The following is a 20,669-nucleotide window of genomic DNA, read 5'->3' as shown; positions in this document are numbered from 1 at the left end:
CATAAAAGATTGCCAAAATTGAACTCTTTTCATAAGTATTTGATGAGAAAAGGTAGTGAATTTGCGTTCAACAGACATAATTTATCGGTATACGAGAAAATTCTATCTTATAGTGGTGTTAAAGATTTCAATAGCTTACCTGACAATACAAAAATGTAACTGATTTAAATCTATTTAAAAACTTTTAAAATTATTTCTTGACATTTAGCCTACTTAGACTAATGGTAAATGGTTGAAACTTCGTATGAGTGAAGTTTAGAACACTATTAGTTCCAATTAAAAGCTTAAGGGTTAATATTTTATATTTTAAATATTCAAACAAAGTCGGTACTTTTAAATGATTTTTGAAATATGACATGAAAAAGTTTGTTGGCTACTTCTTTTTAAATTTTTTGGTTAGGTAAGTTAAAAAAACTGTGGATTTTGTAGCTAAAGGTTTGAATCTTCTGAATTAATCCCGCCACGTCGCATCATCCAGGCCTACTACAATTACAATTGTTGATACAACACTACTGTGGTAACAACATTTAAAATTTATAAATATATTTGTATAAAAAACGTCTTACTTTTTGTATTAATCTAAAAATGGATATGCTTTTTTATAAACATGAATATGACAGTCATAATGTAAAGGAGTGTTGTTTTATGAGTTTAAAAAATCTTGTGACTTTGAAATTCGTACATTCTAAACCAAACTTCAGAACTTTATCAAACTTAAATACAAATAGATACTAGTGATGGTCGGATCCGAATATTGGACTGCCGGATCTGAGCTAGAACCGACACCCGGTTTTAATGGATCCGAGTTTTTTTAAATTATTCTATTAACACCACACGTTTTTTATGAAGTACAATTCATACATAAGAACAGGTGTTATGTCATAATGATGTATTTTAAAATAAAATTAATAGTGATTATCTGTGTCCATATAAAAGACTATCTGTATCCATATAGAAAAGTATCTGTATACATATAAAAGACTATCTGTATCCATATACAAGACTATCTTTATCCATATACAAAACTATCTGTATCCATGTACAAGACTGCCTGTGTCCATATACAAGACTATCTGTATCCATATACAAGACTATCTGTGTTCATATACAAAACCATCTGTATCCATATACAAGACTGACTGTGTCCGTATAAAACACTATCTGTATCCATATACAATCTATCTGTATCCATGAACAAGACTATCTGTATCCATGTACAAGACTATCTGTATCCATGTACAAAACTATCTGTATCCATATAAAAAACCATCTGTATCCATATAGAAGACTGCCTGTGTCCATATACAAAATTATGTGTATCCCTATAAAAGACTATCTGTATCCATGTCAGGGCCTGATTACCCATTAAGCTAATTAGGCTGGAGCCTAGGGCGCCAGTCAGCCAAGTGTTTTAGGGGGGGCGCCAGACAGCCAAGACTTTCATGATATCCATACATAAAGCCCAAAGAACCCATGAACTTTTGAGAAAACTACAAGTCACACCCCCATAAACCATATAGGCCTACTTAAAATATTCGTAATGACAAGAAACCTTGCGCTAAACTATCCATTATTTCATAAATTGCCCTTTAAGGTCGCAATTCCTTTCCAAAGGGAACTTTCCATATACCTAATGTTAAAAATACCTCAGCTGTACTTATTTGTTTATTTCAGCTTAACTTAACCAATCAATAGTTTTATTAATACCTATGAAGTCAAACGGGGTGAAGCCCGTGGGTTATAGCTAGCTTATAATATAGTAATAATTGATTTGTAAAAACTAAAAACATTTAACGATACTTTTGTTGCAGATAAATACAGATAATTGTTGTAAACTAAGTAATTCCATCTAAAGGTCCTAATGAAATTGGTTTAGGCCTAGGTGACTAACAGAGTTAATTTAGAAAGTACGCATATTATTGTTTAGTTTTTGATATTTTAGGTTAGGTCTACTTTTTATTTAATCATATGTTTAATAAAATGTAAAATAAATACATTATTTTAAATAAAAACGTTTTACATTCCTTGAACAACCGATTTGTTACTATTTTAAAAGTTCCTAATCAAACCATGCATTAATTATTTATGATCAGTTTTCTTTTGTTTTTAAATAAACTGAATACTAGTATAATGCCTTTGGCCATTTTTAATTTTGAATTCAGTATTAGTATTCATTCTTTGAAATTTTGAAAGTGGTAGCAGTGAGGAGGGGTAGTGGAAGGGAGGAGGGGCCGTGAAAAACGTCAGCCTACTGGCGACTAGACCCTTAATCAGGCCCTGATCCATGTACAAGACTAACTGTATCCATATACAAAACCATCTGTATCCATTTAGAAGACTGCCTGTGTCCATATACACAATTATCTGTATCCCTATAAAAGACTATCTGTATCCATGTACAAGACTAACTGTATCCATATACAAAACTATCTGTATCCATATACAAGACTGCCTGTGTACATATACAAAACTTTCTGTATCGCTTTACAAGACTATCTGTATCCATGTTGAAGACTAACTGTGTCCATATACAAAACTATCTGTATCCATATAGAAGACCATCTGTATCCATGTACAAGACTGCCTGTGTCCAACTATCTGTATCCATATACAAAACTATCTGTATCCATATAGAAGACCATCTGTATCCATGTACAAGACTGCCTGTGTCCAACTATCTGTATCCATATACAAACTATCTGTATCCATGTACAAGACTATCTGTGTCCATATATTAAACTATCTGTATCCATGTACAAGACTGCCTGTGTCCAACTATCTGTATCCATATACAAACTATCTGTATCCATGTACAAGACTATCTGTGTCCATACATTAAACTATCTGTATCCATATAAAAGAACATCTGTATCACATTACCCAGCCATATGAATTTTTTATGTCAACAAATACTGTAAAATTGCCTAGCCATATGTGCTATTTAAAAAAAACCCGTCCTCGGGGAAAAAAGAAAAAAACGTATCCGGATCCGAACATCTGGAACCGAAGATCCGGATCCGGTACCGACATTTTCTTTGATCCCCCCATCACTAATAGATACATATATTATAAATTAATTTGTGTGTTTTCAGAATTTTTGTTACGCCCAAAAAACTTTTGTTGTTAATTATGTAAACTAACTTTTTCTAAGAAACGTTAAACGCTATAGAACAAGAATTAAAAGTGTGTTTTGAAGGTCATATCTGGAAATATTTATAATGTAAAGGCGTGTTAATGGTATTATTGTTTATTTTTACAATTGGTTTGAGAAGATGTGGGAGTTTAACATAATAAAATTGTAGGATGAAAAGGTAACACGGGTAACACTGTAGAAACAGTCATTGCCATACGGTTTCATCCACATGCACTACTTGTTTTTCTTCCTTGTCTTTGACGATGTAACCAAATATGCCTCTGAGATTGGGCATCTATAATGTATGCTGGATCATGCACACGAAGATGCCAATTAATTGTGCTATCTATGATTTCAGGTAGAATGCAATAACCACCTTGGCCAGTTTTGGCAGCATTGTCTTAGTCCACAACTCACTGTCTATGGTGATCCTCTCAAACAAACAGTTAATTCATACGTGTGAATATAATGAAATCACATGAACTCCTCTTTGTTACGATCAGTAAAATATATAAACTGTTTGCCAACCGAAAGAATCTAAAGTGCTATGAGGATGAATTCAGTAAATACTCCCGTATATAAAACGCGTGACCGATGACAGGTAGGCAGACGAGGAAAATATAACAAAGACAGCTGAGTAGAGTGTGCGGGAACGAGGACAGAGATGGTTGTAGGCGCAGGTGATAGGGGAGGGAGGGGCGTGTGCCCGCATGTGGTGAGTGTGCGTAGGTGCACTGTACACACTCACATCGCACGCCACGCTGATTTTACGTGATTTCAATTTTCTTTCCAGCATTAAAACGCTTAAAAATTTTCCATTGGAGTATTTTTTTATACATTCTCTACATCTTTGGCTTTGTTTGCGTTTCTTCTCGATTTATGTCAAAATAAACGAGGTATTGAATTTACAAAAAATGGTACTTTTTTATTTATAAACGATATGGGAAATAAAAAGTTTTAGCTTAGAAAGATAAATTTTGTTGAATTTTTAAGAGTAGTTTGATTAATATAGTCGAAACCATTTTTCTGGAAAGCAAGCGGAGTTCGCACTTCAACAACTAATTTATAACTCGCTTATCAGACCTCTTAAAAATTTCTGGTGAAATTTTTTCTCACCTTTATAATGGACCTTAACAATTATATTTTTAAAAAATATTTTATTTTATTTTCGATCGAACACCCTTAAGGAGAAATTTGAGTGAAAATCAAATTAGACAAATGGAAATTTACTTAGCCTGCAGGTTTCCTGTGGCGGGGGTATTTAATTTACTCCTTGATAGTTTCTGAGCTGTGAAATTGTACAATAGACCCAGGCTGCACATTTTTGTCCCATACTGTATTCTCTCCACTTCTGGGTTTGTCCATGTCAGCATGTCCGTAATATCAATATCCATACCTTTTTAGGAAATTTCCCATATACCTGTTTACCAACCAAGACCAATTAACTTTTTCTTGAGGTCCCTAGAGGCCAAAAACACCATCTGTTCAAAAATCATATATATATATATGTGTCCCTTAGCACGATAACTCGAGCAAAAATAATCCGATTTTGATGAAATTTGGTACAAATGTGTAAACCTACATTTATTCGAACGAGTTTGCAAACCAGCATGATCGGACTTTTGGAACAGGGGTTTATGGGGTAAAAATAGGTTTTTCCCATTTTTGACCGCTTGAAACACAAAATTTCACAATATCTTTCCAAACCATTTTACCTAATGGTTACGGAGAAAATTCCAACAAATTTTAAATTTAAAATTCCCATGTTATTCTTATGGAGAATAAGTAAACTGTTGTAATTTGCTTGTTTATGAACATATTTTGATCAAATTTGGAAAATACATTCATTTGTTACTAAACTACAGTATCAACATTTTACAACAAACACAGTTTTTACCCTCCCTGTTGCAGCAAACCTAAGTACTCGATAAACTAATTCTATTTAAATAGGGAATAATGTGATATTTTTAAGGAGACGTTTTAGTGTAAATCCAATCAGGCAAACGGAAATTCGCTATGTCTGCAGGTTTGCTGCGGCGGGGGTATTATATGTATGTGTTTGTATTGTGTTTACGGACTGAAATGATTTTACTTAGCGCTTTATGTATTAGTGGTGATCATTTCGGTTAAGTGCTTGAAGTGTCTATTTATTTTGAAACTCATCTTATCCATCCTTCCTTAAATATTTTAGACAACTAAATCAGCGGATTATGGAACTTGAGGGAGAAGTTACTGATTTACATGAGAGAGGGGAAGACAGTGTATCTACTCTGAAAGTGAAAATAAAAGACTTGGAAAACAAACTTCAGCAAGAAAAAGAACAAAGAACAGCTGAGCTGGAGGAAAGGGAGATGGCTCTTGCAGAGAAAAGTGAGTTTTGTCTAAGAAAAGAATTAATGATCAAACAACAAAAAATTATCACGTGTGCATGGTGGCAGGAAAATACACAGGTGTGCTATTCCTGTCATTTGCTGACATCACCCAGATTGCAGATTGAAAAAATCTGCTGATGTATTGCCATATAAGTATATATTTGTTTTGATTTGATTGTTATTGTTTTTATAATTTTTCTAAATGGTAAAATGTTGTTTGCAATCTGAGTGACGTCAGCATATGACGGGAATAGCACACCTATGTATTTTTGTTCCACCATGTCACGTGTGTCTATATTTCTTGTGTCTTTATTACGAAAGTCCCACCCCTTATTATTTTTTTTTATTAATAGAGATAAAATTATAATATTCAGGGAATGTTTATATGATTAAAAAAGGATGTTTTTGGTGTAGGCTATGTAAACTTTCACCCCCTCCCCACCAGTTTGGGGGTAAGTCAAAATTTTCAAATGTAAATCAAGTTAAATACCGATTACATAATTGTAAAGGTCATAATAAAAGAAAAAGAATGGCGCAAACTAGAGGTATCCGTACGGCAATCCTATCAAAAGTTATGGCAGCTCAAAGTTTTAATCTCCCCCTCCCTTTTTTTGAAATAATACGTTTTTTTAACGGCTATAGCTCGTTGTTCAATTTAAAACACGCCAAAAATCCGAGTAATTTTAAACATTTTTTAAGTAGGGTGTTTTATGAAGATGAAGGAGTGCGATTTTCGGAAAATGTCTTTGAGTGTTTTGTAAAAAATTTAATTCCTGACCATAAAAATCCTCTTTTAAATCTTTGCTAGCTCTTACGCTAAATTTAATAAGTTCAGTTCAATTGTGCTCTAAACATTTAACCTTAGATCTATTGTGCATATGTATGTGGAAGTTAACTTCGAGTCGCCTTATAGTGGCACACCGCGTAAGCTACTTCTGCTCTATGACAAAGATGAACACCTGTTCCAATGACAAAAATTGTTTCAAATGGAATTTACTTCCTCTAAAGAAGTACGTAGCGTTCATTCAAGACCAGATTGCCCACTTCATAATATTTTTTCACAAAAAAATATTATTATATAGCCTATAATATAACCTTCCACCATGCACACGTGATATATTATTATATAATATAACTGTTGGCAAGTGCAGTTTTTTAACTCCTGTCATGCGTCCAATGGAAGGTAAACGCAAGATGCAGGATCTTTGATAGCCGTAATCGCGAAAAGTTTAGATAATCAGAAGCCCAAATAATTAGGGCCAGAAGAGCTTAAAAACTATGATCAGAAAAGCAATACTTATTTACAGTAAAAATGCAATTACAATTTACAACATCAACAATAAAATGGCACTTCGTTGCCAAGTGCCCTATACCGCGTCATTTTAAAATTTTTTGGTTCGGTTTATAGAGTTGTTTTAGGGCCTCTTCACACTGGGCCACCATGGTGGCGACACCGGTGGCGACACTGGTGGTCGGTCAAAATGCGCATGGACCACCAGCTCAGCCACCAGTGCAGCTGCAGCCACAAAGCTCACGGTTGGACGTCGAAGAGGCAGGTGCTTAGCGTATTTTTTTTTTTTAATTGTGAAAACATAAGAAAAAAACGTATTTTTTTGTTCATCCGTTTTTATAAGATATAAGTACCAGAGAGACTTTTTTCATTCACTACCAAGACCTTAGAAATAACCCTGACACGTTTCACAATTATAGAATGAGTGTTTTAAGTTTTGATAAGCTTCTGGGACGTCTGAAAGATAAAATATCTCCAGAAGAGAAACTGCTACTATTGTTGTGGAAAATTAAAAAAAAACATAGTTAATATACCATTTATTAATAACACTGTAATACCTTGACTCAATGTATACATTGCAATGATGAAAAGATGTAAATGAAATAGAGTACCTATACATTTTGTTATGTTAATAAAATCGTTTCCCCATATTTATTACCTTAACAACTTCAAAAGATTAGTAAACTAGTATACTGAGTAATGTTCGCTGGTAGTGACTGGTGGCGCTGCCAGTCGCTCCAATGTGAACAGTCCGATAAGAAACCATGGTACGACGTGGTGGCGCCACCAGACTGGTGTCTCTGAAAATCGCAACCCCGAGCCACCGCATTTCTGGTCGCGCGGCCAGACGCGCCACCAAAGCTCAGTGTGAAGATGTCCCATTTAAATCAATGCTAATGTAACGTAGCCACCATGGTGTCGCCACCGGTGTCACCACCATGGTGGCCCAGTGTGAAGGGGGCCTTAGTTGACCTGGGATATTTTCATATCCTTGTTGAACGGGGCTGATTGGGTGCGGCTTGCCCGATTCCTTTAGCAAGCTTGGCGGTACAGGTGGGAAATGATAAAGGAATTTAATTATTAATCTTCCTTCAAGCTCTGAGCACTCTCCTGTTGTCTTTAGAAATTAATAAGTTACAATAACAAATATATATATAAGAAAAAAATTTTATAAGCAGAAATAATGGTGGTTATTGGAGCAGAAAGGTAATTTTAATGTATACATAATACACCAGGGACGAATTTCCCACTAGGCACACTAGGCCAGTGCCTAGGGGCGGCAGACCCTTGACCGGTGCCGCCGCTTACGGGTGCCGCCGTTTACGTGTGCCGCCGCTTACGGGTGCCGCCACTTACCAGTGCTGCCACTTACGTTTTTCCCGTCGCTTACAAGTGCCGCCCCTTACGTTTTTTCCGTCGCTCACGAGTGCCACCCCTTACGTTTTTCCCGTCGCTTACGAGTGCCACCCCTTACGTTTTTCTCGCCGCTTACGAGTGCCGCCACACATTTGCGGCCACTTACTAGTGCCGCCGTTTACGAGTGCCACCGCTTACGAGTGCCCTGCTTACAGCTGCCGCCTCGCCGCTTATGGGCGCCGCCGCTGCCATAGTCCGCCGACTGTATGTGCGACCACGACGGCACGGTGGTGAAAGAAAACGACAGTCAAAAGGCAATGATGAGATAGATGAGTTTGCAATGGTTAAAAGTAGGAGGAAACCACTGTAAGGACTCAGAATGAAGACTTTACAAAGATATTTATGTGAAAATATATAATTTCGAAGTCGTTATTTCTTATATTCAACTCAAGTACTGTATGTCAATATTACGTATTTTAATGTTTGTGGGATGGTAGACCTTTTCAATTGTAATTAAAATATAAAAAATATCTTGCAGTGTTCTTTTATGGACACTCTAAATGGGTTATACTTAGTTTATATTTAAAAAATAATAAATTTCACCACACTAAGATGTTTATAGCCGTTTTACAAAACGTTAATTGGAGGCTCGAAGCTATGTAATTGCTGTCCAGGACCGAAATGGCAGCTGTCATCGTCATTGGGGACCGATTTGGTTTTTACAGCCCTAGGGTCACAAAACCAGTTGTTCAATTACTAACTTAAAACATCAATGTATATAAAATAAAATATACAAGCAATATCCATATGCATTTTATGTCATCGCTGCCTAGCAACTATTTATTAGTATATTTTTGCTGGTTCCTCTAGATTATTCCTTTACATAACCTTAAAGTTATAGTTGTGTTAACTGTTAATATGCATTTATAGTGTGAAAATGACAACTTAAGACCCTCAATCTTTGTACAGTGTGGTGAAAAATGGTGTTCGTACCACGGGCCGAAAAGGTTTTGCAGCTCTTAACTTGGTCCCGAACTGGTCCTAGGTACGAAACATACTATGAGGGGGGGCGGCACTAAGGATAGTGCCTAGGGGGGAAATATTTATAAATCCGTCTCTGTAATACACTTGTTTTATCTAGCAATTATAGTGTGTTTGCCAACCCAGCTGACGGTCTGTTGGAAAAATGCGGGTCTGATGTGTGAAACATGGTGGACCTTTCTATAATATCGAAATGTTGTAAAACTTGTACGAACATTTTAAAATAAAGCATTGTTTCATTTCATTTCAAAGCAAAACATTGATAGAAATCACTTCAAGTTTTTGACTTTGACATATTTTTACAGAACAAATAATTACTTTGATGCAAGAAACAATCAGCCAAAAAGAGCTTGAAGTACAGGAATCTGAAGACAAATACAAGAAATGTATAGAGAAAGCGAAAAATGTTGTCAAAGCTATGGATTCTAAACAAGTGCCTTCATCAATGGAACTCAATATCCTTCGCAGTCAACTTCTAGAGCGGCAGAAGATGATCACTGACTTAGAGGTATTTATCGTAGTACTCTCAAACTTGGCATCCTATGATGCAACAATATGCAATACATTATATTCACCATTAATTAATTTGATTAATTACACCACACTCAAATAATCAGTAAGATTTTAAACAAATGTATTAGGATTTAAATTTAAAAAAATAGACATTAACAATCAAATGAGTAGTAAATTAAAACACATCTTGACCCTCAAAACTTAGATATTTTGCTTATATCTTTATATTTATTTTGTTACAGAAAGAATGTGAGAAAACTAAATCATTAAAAGAAATGGAGGAAAAGCTTATTTCAACTGCCTTTTATAACCTTGTAAGTAAAATGTCCATGAATATGAATTTGACAAACCAGATTTTAAATTGATACCTGTCATGATTACTAACTTGAATAGTGGAAGCATATTCTAATATCCCTGTTTTACTAACAACAATTTTCAAAACTACTGCATGTAAACCCCTGAACGTGTTTGGCAAAATTGATAATTTAACTGTTTTAACTCAGGCTATACAGCTACAATTGGCTGTTTTAAGTAAATGATATTTTATGTACCATACTTGAAATTTCAGAAAACCAGCATATGAAGCAGTATATTATCTTATTTTAATTTTTGATTTGTTTTGCATGGTCAGGGCTGATTTAATAATCTAGTAGTTATTAACATGCCAACAATTATTTAGTACGACATGTTCTGATGCTAGATGATATGGTAGGACTACCTCCTGAACATGTGTTGGCCTCCAAAAATCATCAAACTTTTTTACCTTAGCCGTGGACTACGCACAACACCGGTAGTGATAGAAAAGCATAGGCAGAAACCAGAAAAAACAAGCCTGGGATTCTCTGAAGTCTTTACTTGGCTGATGGAATTGAGGACATGTAGAAGATCTCTATCCATTTTGAAAAGATATTGTGACTTATATTCTAGGGGTGAATAATATTGTATCTCAAAACAGGAGGGGGGAATAATATTTTATCAAAAAACCGGCTAGACCGACCCCTGGAACTAGTGACACTCAAAATTCTTCTCCGGAGTGCTCAGTAGGAGCTGACAAAATCCAGGGGTCGATACAAAGGTTGTTCCACGGTTTTGACTTATTAATTATTCTATTTATTTTAATTTAATCTTTAATCAAAGGTAGATCTAGAAGCGCTCAGAAAATCCTGCTGGCAGAGCTATAATTCTATAATATTCTAATATTCTGTAATCCATCAAGAGGCTGCAGCATTAGTTCATTTAAAACATTGTTTGTTGAGTTAATTCCTTGAGGATAGAATCTGTAAAGCACCGCTGCAGTACTTAGTGTGCACCTATAGGTTGTAGCAAGTATGTCGGATATTGTTGCTATTTCAGTTATGTTGTGGAACTTAACTTCAAGGGATTCTGTTCTGTTGATGTACGGGATTTGGTTTACGTCCCCAACAAGCATAGTTTCTTTTACTCCCGATAGCACAGCCGCAAAGAGTATCTCTCCTGCATGCATCATAAGGGCTTCATCTACTACAAGCCTCTCATATTTCTGTCCTTGTTTTATGTGTTGAGTTGAGTTTATTAAAAGAAGTTATTCAACCTTGCCCGTTCCTAGATTTAGAAGGAATTCTTTAACCCTGATTTTAAATAAGTTGAGAGAAGGTGAATCAAAGATGGCTAAGTCATTAAAATAAGAGCTGATGTTACAAAACAGTATAGGATAAATTTAAAAGGAGTTAAGTGAAGAAAAAGAATAATTTTGTTGTAATGTAGTAATACCAACTCTTGAAGAATACCTTGTGTTGTGTGAATGTGCAATTCCATGGAAAATGTTATTGTAATTTTTGAAATATGAATTAATATATTTTTAATGTATAGTTTAGTTGGTGAATAGAAAAAAGGGACGTTTCCTCAAATAAAGCGACTGATGGATATCGTCTGCATCTTCCAAATCCTATTTTTATTATTGTTTTTTGGGCAACATTTAAAGGTTCCATAATACTTTTATAACAGCCACTCCATGCTATGATACTGAAAGACAACAATGATTGATAGATACATCCATAAACAAGCAAACTAACAGAGTTTTCTTTTTCTCCATTAGAATAACATCATAAAAAAGGAAAATTTACTTAAATTTTCACTATTGTTCTTTTTAATATATGCATATATATGTAAATACATCTTTTGTAGAAATATGTCCATTGTAAAACGCCGGCCGCAACAGACGGGCTTTATGTCCATTGTCGTATTTAGTGCTGAAAAATTGTTTGTTGTACATTTATTTAGTAAATAAAAACACTTTTTTCATTTTATTTTAATTTCATTAGAATGACATGGGAATCTTACAGTACAGTTTTTTTTTTTAATTTCCTCCATAACTTTTAATTTTACTACAATGCTTCATTGTACACATTATTTGTTTTTTGGGGGGTGGTGGGAGCCATTTTAGTGGGTGGCAGAAAGAGACTAAACATTAATTATGTTTTTTTTTCTGGAACGGTCTCCAGAGCACCAGAATAGTACCCAGTGGGTAAGAATAGGCAAGGCTGTACATAAAAATATTTTCAGAATATTCACTGTTTAACGTAATTAACTTGTTTTATCTCTAACTAGGAATGCCAGATGTGTAGATTTGAAAATTTTTTGGGCGTGAATAACGCTAAAATTGCGATCAAGGAAAATGTCTTAAAAGATTCCGCGACCAAAAATTTACAATATTGCCGAAATCTGAAATATGCAAAGGGCTAGCTAGCCCTAGCCCATTTGTTGTTGTTTTTTTTTTTTTTGTTGAATCTTTACGATTTGTAGATTATCATGGTGCATATTACCACGAATTCGGAATATGATTACGACGTCACCACGGTTGTTAGTGCCGCGATTACAGAAAATAGTTAGGATAGATTTGTAATAAATCATAGCATCCTCTAATACAAGGCCGCGACAAGACATAAGTGGCAACACCGCTGTCCCGTCAAACCAAAACAGCTGTTGCACTAATTTATAATGGGCTGTATAGGAAATCTTTATGCTTACACTTTTGTTATTTCTGTTATTACCATGACAATAGGCATGACGTTGCGACGTTGCCACACACCAACCAAGCGGCCTTGTGTTTGAGGAGGCTATGGATAAATACACAATAGGCTGCCGGCTACACAAAATTTACTATACACCTTATAAACATATGTCACATACTTTAATACACCTAGGTTTTTAAAACTTGAGATTTTATAGTTAAATCAACAGGAAGGCTTAGTTAAATTGTCAACAATTAACCTCCTGTTAAACACTTCCGTCAGTGTTTAATTTAAAGGGGATATCTGACATTACAATTTAAAGATTTGTTTACGAAGAGTGTGTGAATAAAGTGTTAGTTATCATGACAGATTCTTCAATTATCACTATCTTTTGCAAATACTAGATATCACATAATGTTTATTTTGGGCATGACCCAAAGCAGTGCCGGATTTAGGGTACTTGCGGCCCTAGGCCAAATTACTTGAGCGGCCCTCCCCCTGTGGTGAAAATTCCTTGCAATCGCGGAAGTATAGTGACTATCTCCTATACATCAAGGGGACATCATCATCGACACCCGTGATCCTGGATGAAATCGTGGACATCTCTCCTAAACCAAGTCAAAGTCATCATAGTTATCCGGGACCGCAGTAAAATCGTGAACATCTCCCGCGAGCCGCAATCACGGGGACATCATAATTGAAACTTGCGATCGCGGCAAAGTCGTGTTAAAAAAACCTCTCCCGTCGACTGCGATCATGACGACTTCATCATTGTCACCCGCGGCCGTGCCGAAATCTTAAACATCTCGCTCGGGAAGCCATCACGGGAACGTCCTCATTGACACCCCGAGCCGTGGCGAAATCGTTAACAACTCCCGTGAACCACGATCACAGGGACATCATCATCAACACTCACAGCCGCGGTGAAATCATGAACATCTGCCGCGGGCCGCAATCATGGGAACATCATCATCGACACTTGCGATCGCGGCAAAGTCGTGTTAAAAACATCTCCCGTGGACTGTGATCATGAGGACTTCATCATTCTCACCCACGGCCGTGCCGGTATTTTTTTGGGGAAAATTATGGGCTTCAATTTAATGTACCGGTAGCCTATACATAAAACATTACATTACAAAAAAATTTTCAAAAATTTTTGTGGGGTTAACATTTCTCAACAATTATAAAATCCATGGGGACATCCACATTGACACCCCCAGCCGCGGCGAAATCGTTAACATGGCGCCATTGTATTATTCTTAATGAAATTACAAAATAAAGAATGAAAAAAAACATCTCCCGTGGGCCGCAATCACGGGGATGCATCATCAACACTCACAGCCGCGGTGAAATCATGAACATCTGCCGCGGACCGCAATCACGCACGGGGACATTATCATCGACACTTGTGACCGCGGCGAAATCGTGAACATCTCCCGCACACGGGCCGCAATCACGGGGACATCATCATTGACAACTCGATACAGCATCTAATTCGTGAACGTCTCCCGCGGCCGCGGCTAAATCATGAACGTCTCCCGCGGGCCGCAATCACGGGACGTCATCACAGGCACCCGAGGCCGCGGCAAAATCGTGAACATCTCCCTCGGTCCGCGGAGACATCATTATGGTCAGCTGTGATCGCGGCAAACTGGTGGTTTAAAATAAATTATTTGTTATTAATTTTATCTAAAAAATGTTTTTCCCAATCCTCTGCGGCCCCCTTTTGCTTGCGGCCCTAGGCCGCGGCCTAATCGGCCTAGTGGTAAATCCGGCACTGACCCAAAGTAGTCTATATTTATTATAGTACTGGACCCAAAAGTGTCGCAAACTCTTAGTTTTCTGGAATAAAAAAAAAATGGAACATAGGCCTATTTTATGACATAGCCTATAATTTAATTTTTAACTTTTAGCTGCAGAATTATAAAAAAATGATCCATGAATTATAGCTTTTTTTTTATTATATGTTTTGAAACGCGTGAAGAGGAGCACCAATAAAAAGAAATTGTGTAGCGAATCGCTACAATAGCGCAAGTCATTTACACTCATACTACTCCACATCATCACAATTGTATCAATTGAGTAATATTGTAAAGAGGTTATTTCGTTGTAAAAAATTTATTTATGTGAGAGTGCATCTCTCTTAAAATCTATTACAGAAATGGGTTATGTGTGGGAATGCCTATGTAGTTTTCAACATCAATCCAGATAAAGTCTCTTGTAAATAGGCTTCAGTTCTAAATACAGTAGTATAAAGTTTCTTATACGATAGTGTTTTTGACTAGATATTGTATTTCCAAAAACATCATCCTCATAATTTTCATTTAGTAGTATATTTCTCAGTGCACATGATAATATTAACAAATTCATAATAATAAATAATTATAGCCTACATGTTAAGTTAATATAATTTTATAATTGGGTAAATTTTAAGGTGGTACAGTAGTGGGTTGCCCGACCCAAAAGTTTGGGAACCGCTGCTCAACATGATTGCTGTAACGAAAATTGGGGATTTCCTTCTTTAAGGGTAAAAATTTGAAAATTCCCAATTTTTGAAAATCCCATGAGCCAATCCTGTTGGTTTGGGAACTCAATCAAGTTTATCCCACCCTATTACCTTCAAGCCAAATTGTATTAAAATCCCTTGAGTTATTGTGTTTACACACACACACACACACACACACACACACACATATATATATATATATATTTATATATATATATTAATTTGAATGAATGGTGTTTTTGGCCTCTGGGTGCATAGAAATGAAAAAGTAAATCGGTCCCCGGTCTAAAGTCCTACCATGCCAACTCTGATATAGAAAGATACAAGATACAAGATTCTTTATTTGGTCGATTGAACAGAAATACAGTTATAGACCACGTCAAATTGTTGAGTTAGGCTACAGATACATACAAATTGAAATATTGCATACAGTACAGGTACATATTGAATGGACATTTTTGGTTGACTAGATTTTGTAGGAATAGCTACTTCCCTATAGGAAAATTTGCTAAAACAACAAACCCTTTGGTGTATTTACTGCCTAGAATTTCTGAGAGCTTGAACTGGCATAGGCTGAACTGGGAAGTTTTTTGAGAAAACCTTTCCACTAGATATGCAAGATATAATAATCAGGAAGTGGGTAATAATCAGTTCTTAAATTCAGATTCAAAAAGTAAGTTTTAAGTGTTATAAGACGTTTCTTTTATTTACTTTCCGTAAATTTAATAACACGTACAATGCTGATCAAGAAGTTATTTAAAAAGTAAGTGGCATAGGTAGGGGGGGGGGGGGTCAGAGGGATATATCCTCCCTTGAACATATCAATTTAACCCTTCCAGGACTACAGGCATATATATCCGCTAGCATTTTGTGCATAGCGAACAGTAGGTGGATATATCCGCCGATTATTACACCAGTTATTGTTATGCTTGATTGTCTATAGCATCATTAATCTTCCAAAAAACCGTTCTTTTATTCAATTATATCTTTAACCAATGTACCGTACTAGGAATTTTTTTATAGAAAAATAAGAAATTTAATTTAAAAAAAATGTTATGAACCAAATTTTAAAAAATTAAAAAAAAGTAAAAAACAAAATTATTTTGGACAAAAGTGCTGCATAGGTTAACTATTTACAAAACATTCTATAAATTATAGATATAAAAAAATATTTTTTGTTTTGATTTAAATAAAAATAATTTTGCTGTCTGTATACATACTGTACTAGAGGCCGTCTCAGAAGGGTTAAACGATTGATATCTAATGGATATGAAGGAGGTGAAAAAAAACCTTTCTGAATTTTTTTTAGTTTTTAAATTCTGTTGCTGATATGTTGCAATAAAATAAATTTTGTTATCTTTTTAATTTTACCTCTATTATACAAGCTTGTTTTTCGTAGTATACTTTCAATATCTATAACTGGTACCAGATAAACTGCTATGCTGGTGGCAGTGGTACGGTATTTGCACGCCAAACAGTCAACCTCCTAAAAACCCCTCCTCCTTCTAACACCCCTTCGCCCACACTACGCTTGATCATACCTTCATAACACCACTAGTGTCGGCGTAAGACTGTCAGTCGTCTGATGTTAGTTGTGTGCGTGTGTGTTTGTTACTTTGCTTCAAATCAACTTTCAGTCTTTCACTGAATGTAAAATTTAGGGTTTTACGGGTTCAATTGAACTTCTTATACTGCATTGATATTTATAAACAATCATTAAGCTAATACAGTGTTAGCGGTTGTTTTTTATAAATATTCAACGTAGTGACAAAAATAACACAAAAAAAATTAAATACACAAATTAACAGCATAAAAATGCAGTTTAGAGGTGATTTGGTTCAAGCAGCGACCAAAGAACTTGAATGTTCAAATTTTTTTATTGTTTCGATTTTTAGATCCCTTTGTTCGCGATTTGTGTTGTTGCAGTCAAGGTCATTCCCCTGACCAACCCCTTCCCCATATCTTGTAGTTTGAGAGAGAAGTAGGCCTAAAACCCTCTGAGTTAATCACTATGCACAAATGACCATCTAATGCCTAATGCGTACATTTTCAGAGCACATACCTTCCGTAATTTACATTTTACATTGTCTAAAATTGTCAGTTCTTAGCAGGCGTGGCAATGCAACAATTAAATTAGGTGATTTTTGCCTTTAAAATAAAATTTTAAAAATATAAGTGTAAGTTAACATTTTTATCAAAATTCTAGTGTTCAAGGATTGAAAAAGCAAAATTTTATCATAAAACAAAAGAGCGTATGTAGTTTGTAAATAAATTTAATAAAAAAAAACTAGCTACCTACAAATGAAACAAAAAACTTGAATTCATTAAAAAAATTTTCATGCAATTTTATTGCTTATGCTTGGTAAATTAAATGCCAGATTTCACTTTCTAAATTCATAAAAATAGTGTTTAGAAAAGTTAATTATTCAACATTTTCCCGGGAGAGGACACCCGGACCTTGCCCGTTATCCACCCCTTGAAAAAAGTCTATCCACGCCACTGCAAAAAGTTACCTTAAAATCACAATACATTCTCACTTCGTTTTTAGGTTTCCCAACCTCAACAAACGTTTAAGTGTACTGCAACTACTACACTACTGTACTCAATGTTGTAATCTTTACAAAATATTGATTTATTATCCTTCAAACCCATTTATTCTTATTCCATTCCCTTAATAGTTCCGACACCCAACTTCAGACAAGGTTAAAAGTTCCCTTCAAATTCTTTATAGGAGAACCAGTTGAAAAGGAAAACCAACCCTTTACATTTATGTTAGATATTGTTTTTCAGAGGAAATTTTATATTTGTCAAAAACAATTATTAAAAGCTAAGCTCTAATTTTTAAAGGTTTTAGTTTTCATTATTGTTTCAGGGCCAAGCGAGACAAAAGGAGTCAGTTGACCATAGGTTGCAGAACCTAAATCTTGGCCAGGGTCAATCCTTCCTGGCTCGTCAGAGACAGCCTACGAGCCGACGGCCCCAGTCAAACTTCAACTCAAAATAGTATTTTCCTACAGTCACCTGACAAATTGGGCTGCACTGATATTAGTACAGAAAGTTGCTAATTGCTGCTTTTAATTACTTTTGCCACACTCATTTACTTTTGCCGCACTATTTTTTTTGCCGCACACTAGTATTTCAACCAAACAACACAAAACAGCGTGCTTTTATCAGGCACGTAATCCGCGTACGCTTGGAAATAGGTTGGCAACACTTAAAGATACTACGACTATGATCAGCTGGTCCAGCGTTTACTATTTCGTTCAACACTTGGATTTAACCTATCCGAAAAACTTGTTGTATAGTGTTGAAAAACTACTTTTTTATATTTATATGCTTTATAGTAACTGTAGGAAAAATATAATGTGTAACGCGAGTGCAAAGTGCCTTTGCTGCACTCAAAAAACTTTCCACACTCGCCTGCGGCACGTTACACAAATAACTATTTATTTTCAGCTTTAATCACCCTTAACCATTTTCAAAGTCACCTTTCTAGTGCCTTACGCCACTAGATTTTCTGTCAGGTGTCTGTGCTATGTTAAGCACCACATATTCTAAACTATCAATAGACTATCAATGTGCATGTAAAGGTTGTATTTGTTACAACATATATTTATATAGAAATGATTGATTCACATTAATGAACATACGTGTATTTATTGTTGAAAATGTCTGATATTATAGTCTAATGAGCATGATTAGGAATAATGAATTGTATTTAAAATAATTGTTGACTATTGATGTATTATATTAATTTTTAAACAATATGTTTCTATTCTATTGAACTTGATTTTAATATTGTTTATTACTTTTCAGTATTTTGTAGATATGTTGCCATGTTAATAAAAATAATTACATGAAACTTAAACAAATTTATTATATCCTATGATTACTTCAAAACTCTCAATTAATTCTTATTGATGATTAAATTTATTGTCATTCTGAACCAGTGGCAGTTGGGGATTGTAGCAATATCATATTCATTATTCAGACAATTAAATAACCACTGAAAATAATGGAGACAAACATTTTGATTTTACATAGTACGGTAAACATTCAACACTTCGACACTCGATAGTTCCAGGGCCGGATCTAGGAACCGCGAAACCCCAAAATGCGGGGGGCCCAAAGAGCTCATAAAATTTAAAATTATTTTAATGCATATAAACATAATTGAATAGGGCAGTAAGTTTAGTTTTGACAGACAAATCTTATCAATATCAAAGCTCAAGTTAAAATTATTAAGTAAATTTAGACCTACTGATTTTACTCGTCAACAACTCGGGACCTTTCCGTTGACAGTTTAATAGTGTCACTTTCAGTCTTTCCAGTCAGCTTGTCAGATCCACCCAGTGCGGGCTTCACAGATCCACTACGGTCCGATCGACGTGGACGTAGTGTCAACTTAGTCAACTATCAGTTGAGCGTTAAGCTCGAGCTGAGCAATAAGTCTGTAGTACAGGCCGGACTTATACTAACCTCTGTAGCGTTATCTAATGACCTCAGGGCCAGTGAGAGCCGTCACGGGCCCCTGGGCTGAGCGATGCCGGGCCCCCTATTTTCGCGATGTAGTGTCTAGCCGCCTCCGTGCCGTTTTGTTAAACATTTAACAATATATCTAAAATGCATGATAGTTTGATTAATTCTCTTGCTCATAGGTTCAACTTTGTTCTACTCAAACATTACTAAGTGAACTGGAAAACCATGCTAAAATCTCTGATTTTAGCAGATTACATGTACAGAAAAGATTTTACATTTGACCATGATTTGTATGTAGGCCTATCTATCTTGAAAATATAGTGTAAGTAGTACTAATACCCCTCAGTGTGGAGGGGGGCCGGGGGTCCTCCCCCAAAAATTTTTGGACATATTTTAGGCTATTTGGAAACCAAAATAAAAGAAATTACACGGATTCAGTGAACACGGTGAACATACTTGAAGGACCTTGTAATCGGCTAAGGCCTAGCACACACGATAGACTTTTTGTCGGCCGACTATTTAGTCGTAGTCGGGAGTCAAAGTCGGCCCCATAGTGGTAAATGTGAGCGTGCACACGGGCCGACTGCAGCAAGACAGTCGGCAGACTGTCTGCAGACAGTCGGGGCAGTTTGGTGCTGACCGATTTTCCCGCCGACTGCTCCCCGACTCAACTGTTGTGTCTTATTGATAAAGGCATGGAGATAATAATAATAATAATAATAATAATATATCTTTATTGTCGTTTGGTAATATAAACATTACAATAGACAAGGTCAACATGTTTTGTTACATATGTTATATAAAATATTAAATATTCTACAGAAAATGTTAAAATAAAGTTAAAAGAATCTTAAAAGGATAAAGCATCAGTAATAATAAAAACTTTGAAATTAACAGGGAAAAGACCATAACACGAACAAAGAATCATCAAGACTGCTTGGCCTCACATTTAAGCGTTGAAAAATCTACATTCTGCAAAAACTCCTCA

The 20,669-nt window shown here is 35.6% G+C and overlaps 1 protein-coding gene across 2 annotated transcripts in view; it reads left to right on the top strand.

Moving 5' to 3' along the window:
- Window positions 1-19,034, top strand: part of LOC129005577 (protein Hook homolog 3-like) — a 74,129-nt gene extending 55,095 nt beyond the window's left edge. The window contains exons 12-15 of one of the 2 annotated variants that reach the window (XM_054434488.1): window positions 5,325-5,503; window positions 9,499-9,701; window positions 9,949-10,020; window positions 18,075-19,034. In XM_054434488.1, the coding sequence (XP_054290463.1) occupies window positions 5,325-5,503; window positions 9,499-9,701; window positions 9,949-10,020; window positions 18,075-18,206 (586 nt within the window). In that variant the 3' untranslated portion in view covers window positions 18,207-19,034. The remainder of the gene's footprint in view (window positions 1-5,324; window positions 5,504-9,498; window positions 9,702-9,948; window positions 10,021-18,074) is intronic. The other variant, XM_054434489.1, reaches the window with a different exon arrangement.
- Window positions 19,035-20,669: the final 1,635 nt, after the last annotated feature.

This window comes from Macrosteles quadrilineatus, unplaced genomic scaffold, assembly GCF_028750875.1.
Source record: "Macrosteles quadrilineatus isolate MER2022 unplaced genomic scaffold, UCM_ALF_1.0 Scaffold_24__1_contigs__length_1734639, whole genome shotgun sequence".
NCBI lineage: Eukaryota > Metazoa > Arthropoda > Insecta > Hemiptera > Cicadellidae > Macrosteles > Macrosteles quadrilineatus.
This window is presented reverse-complemented; position numbering and strand designations above follow the sequence as displayed.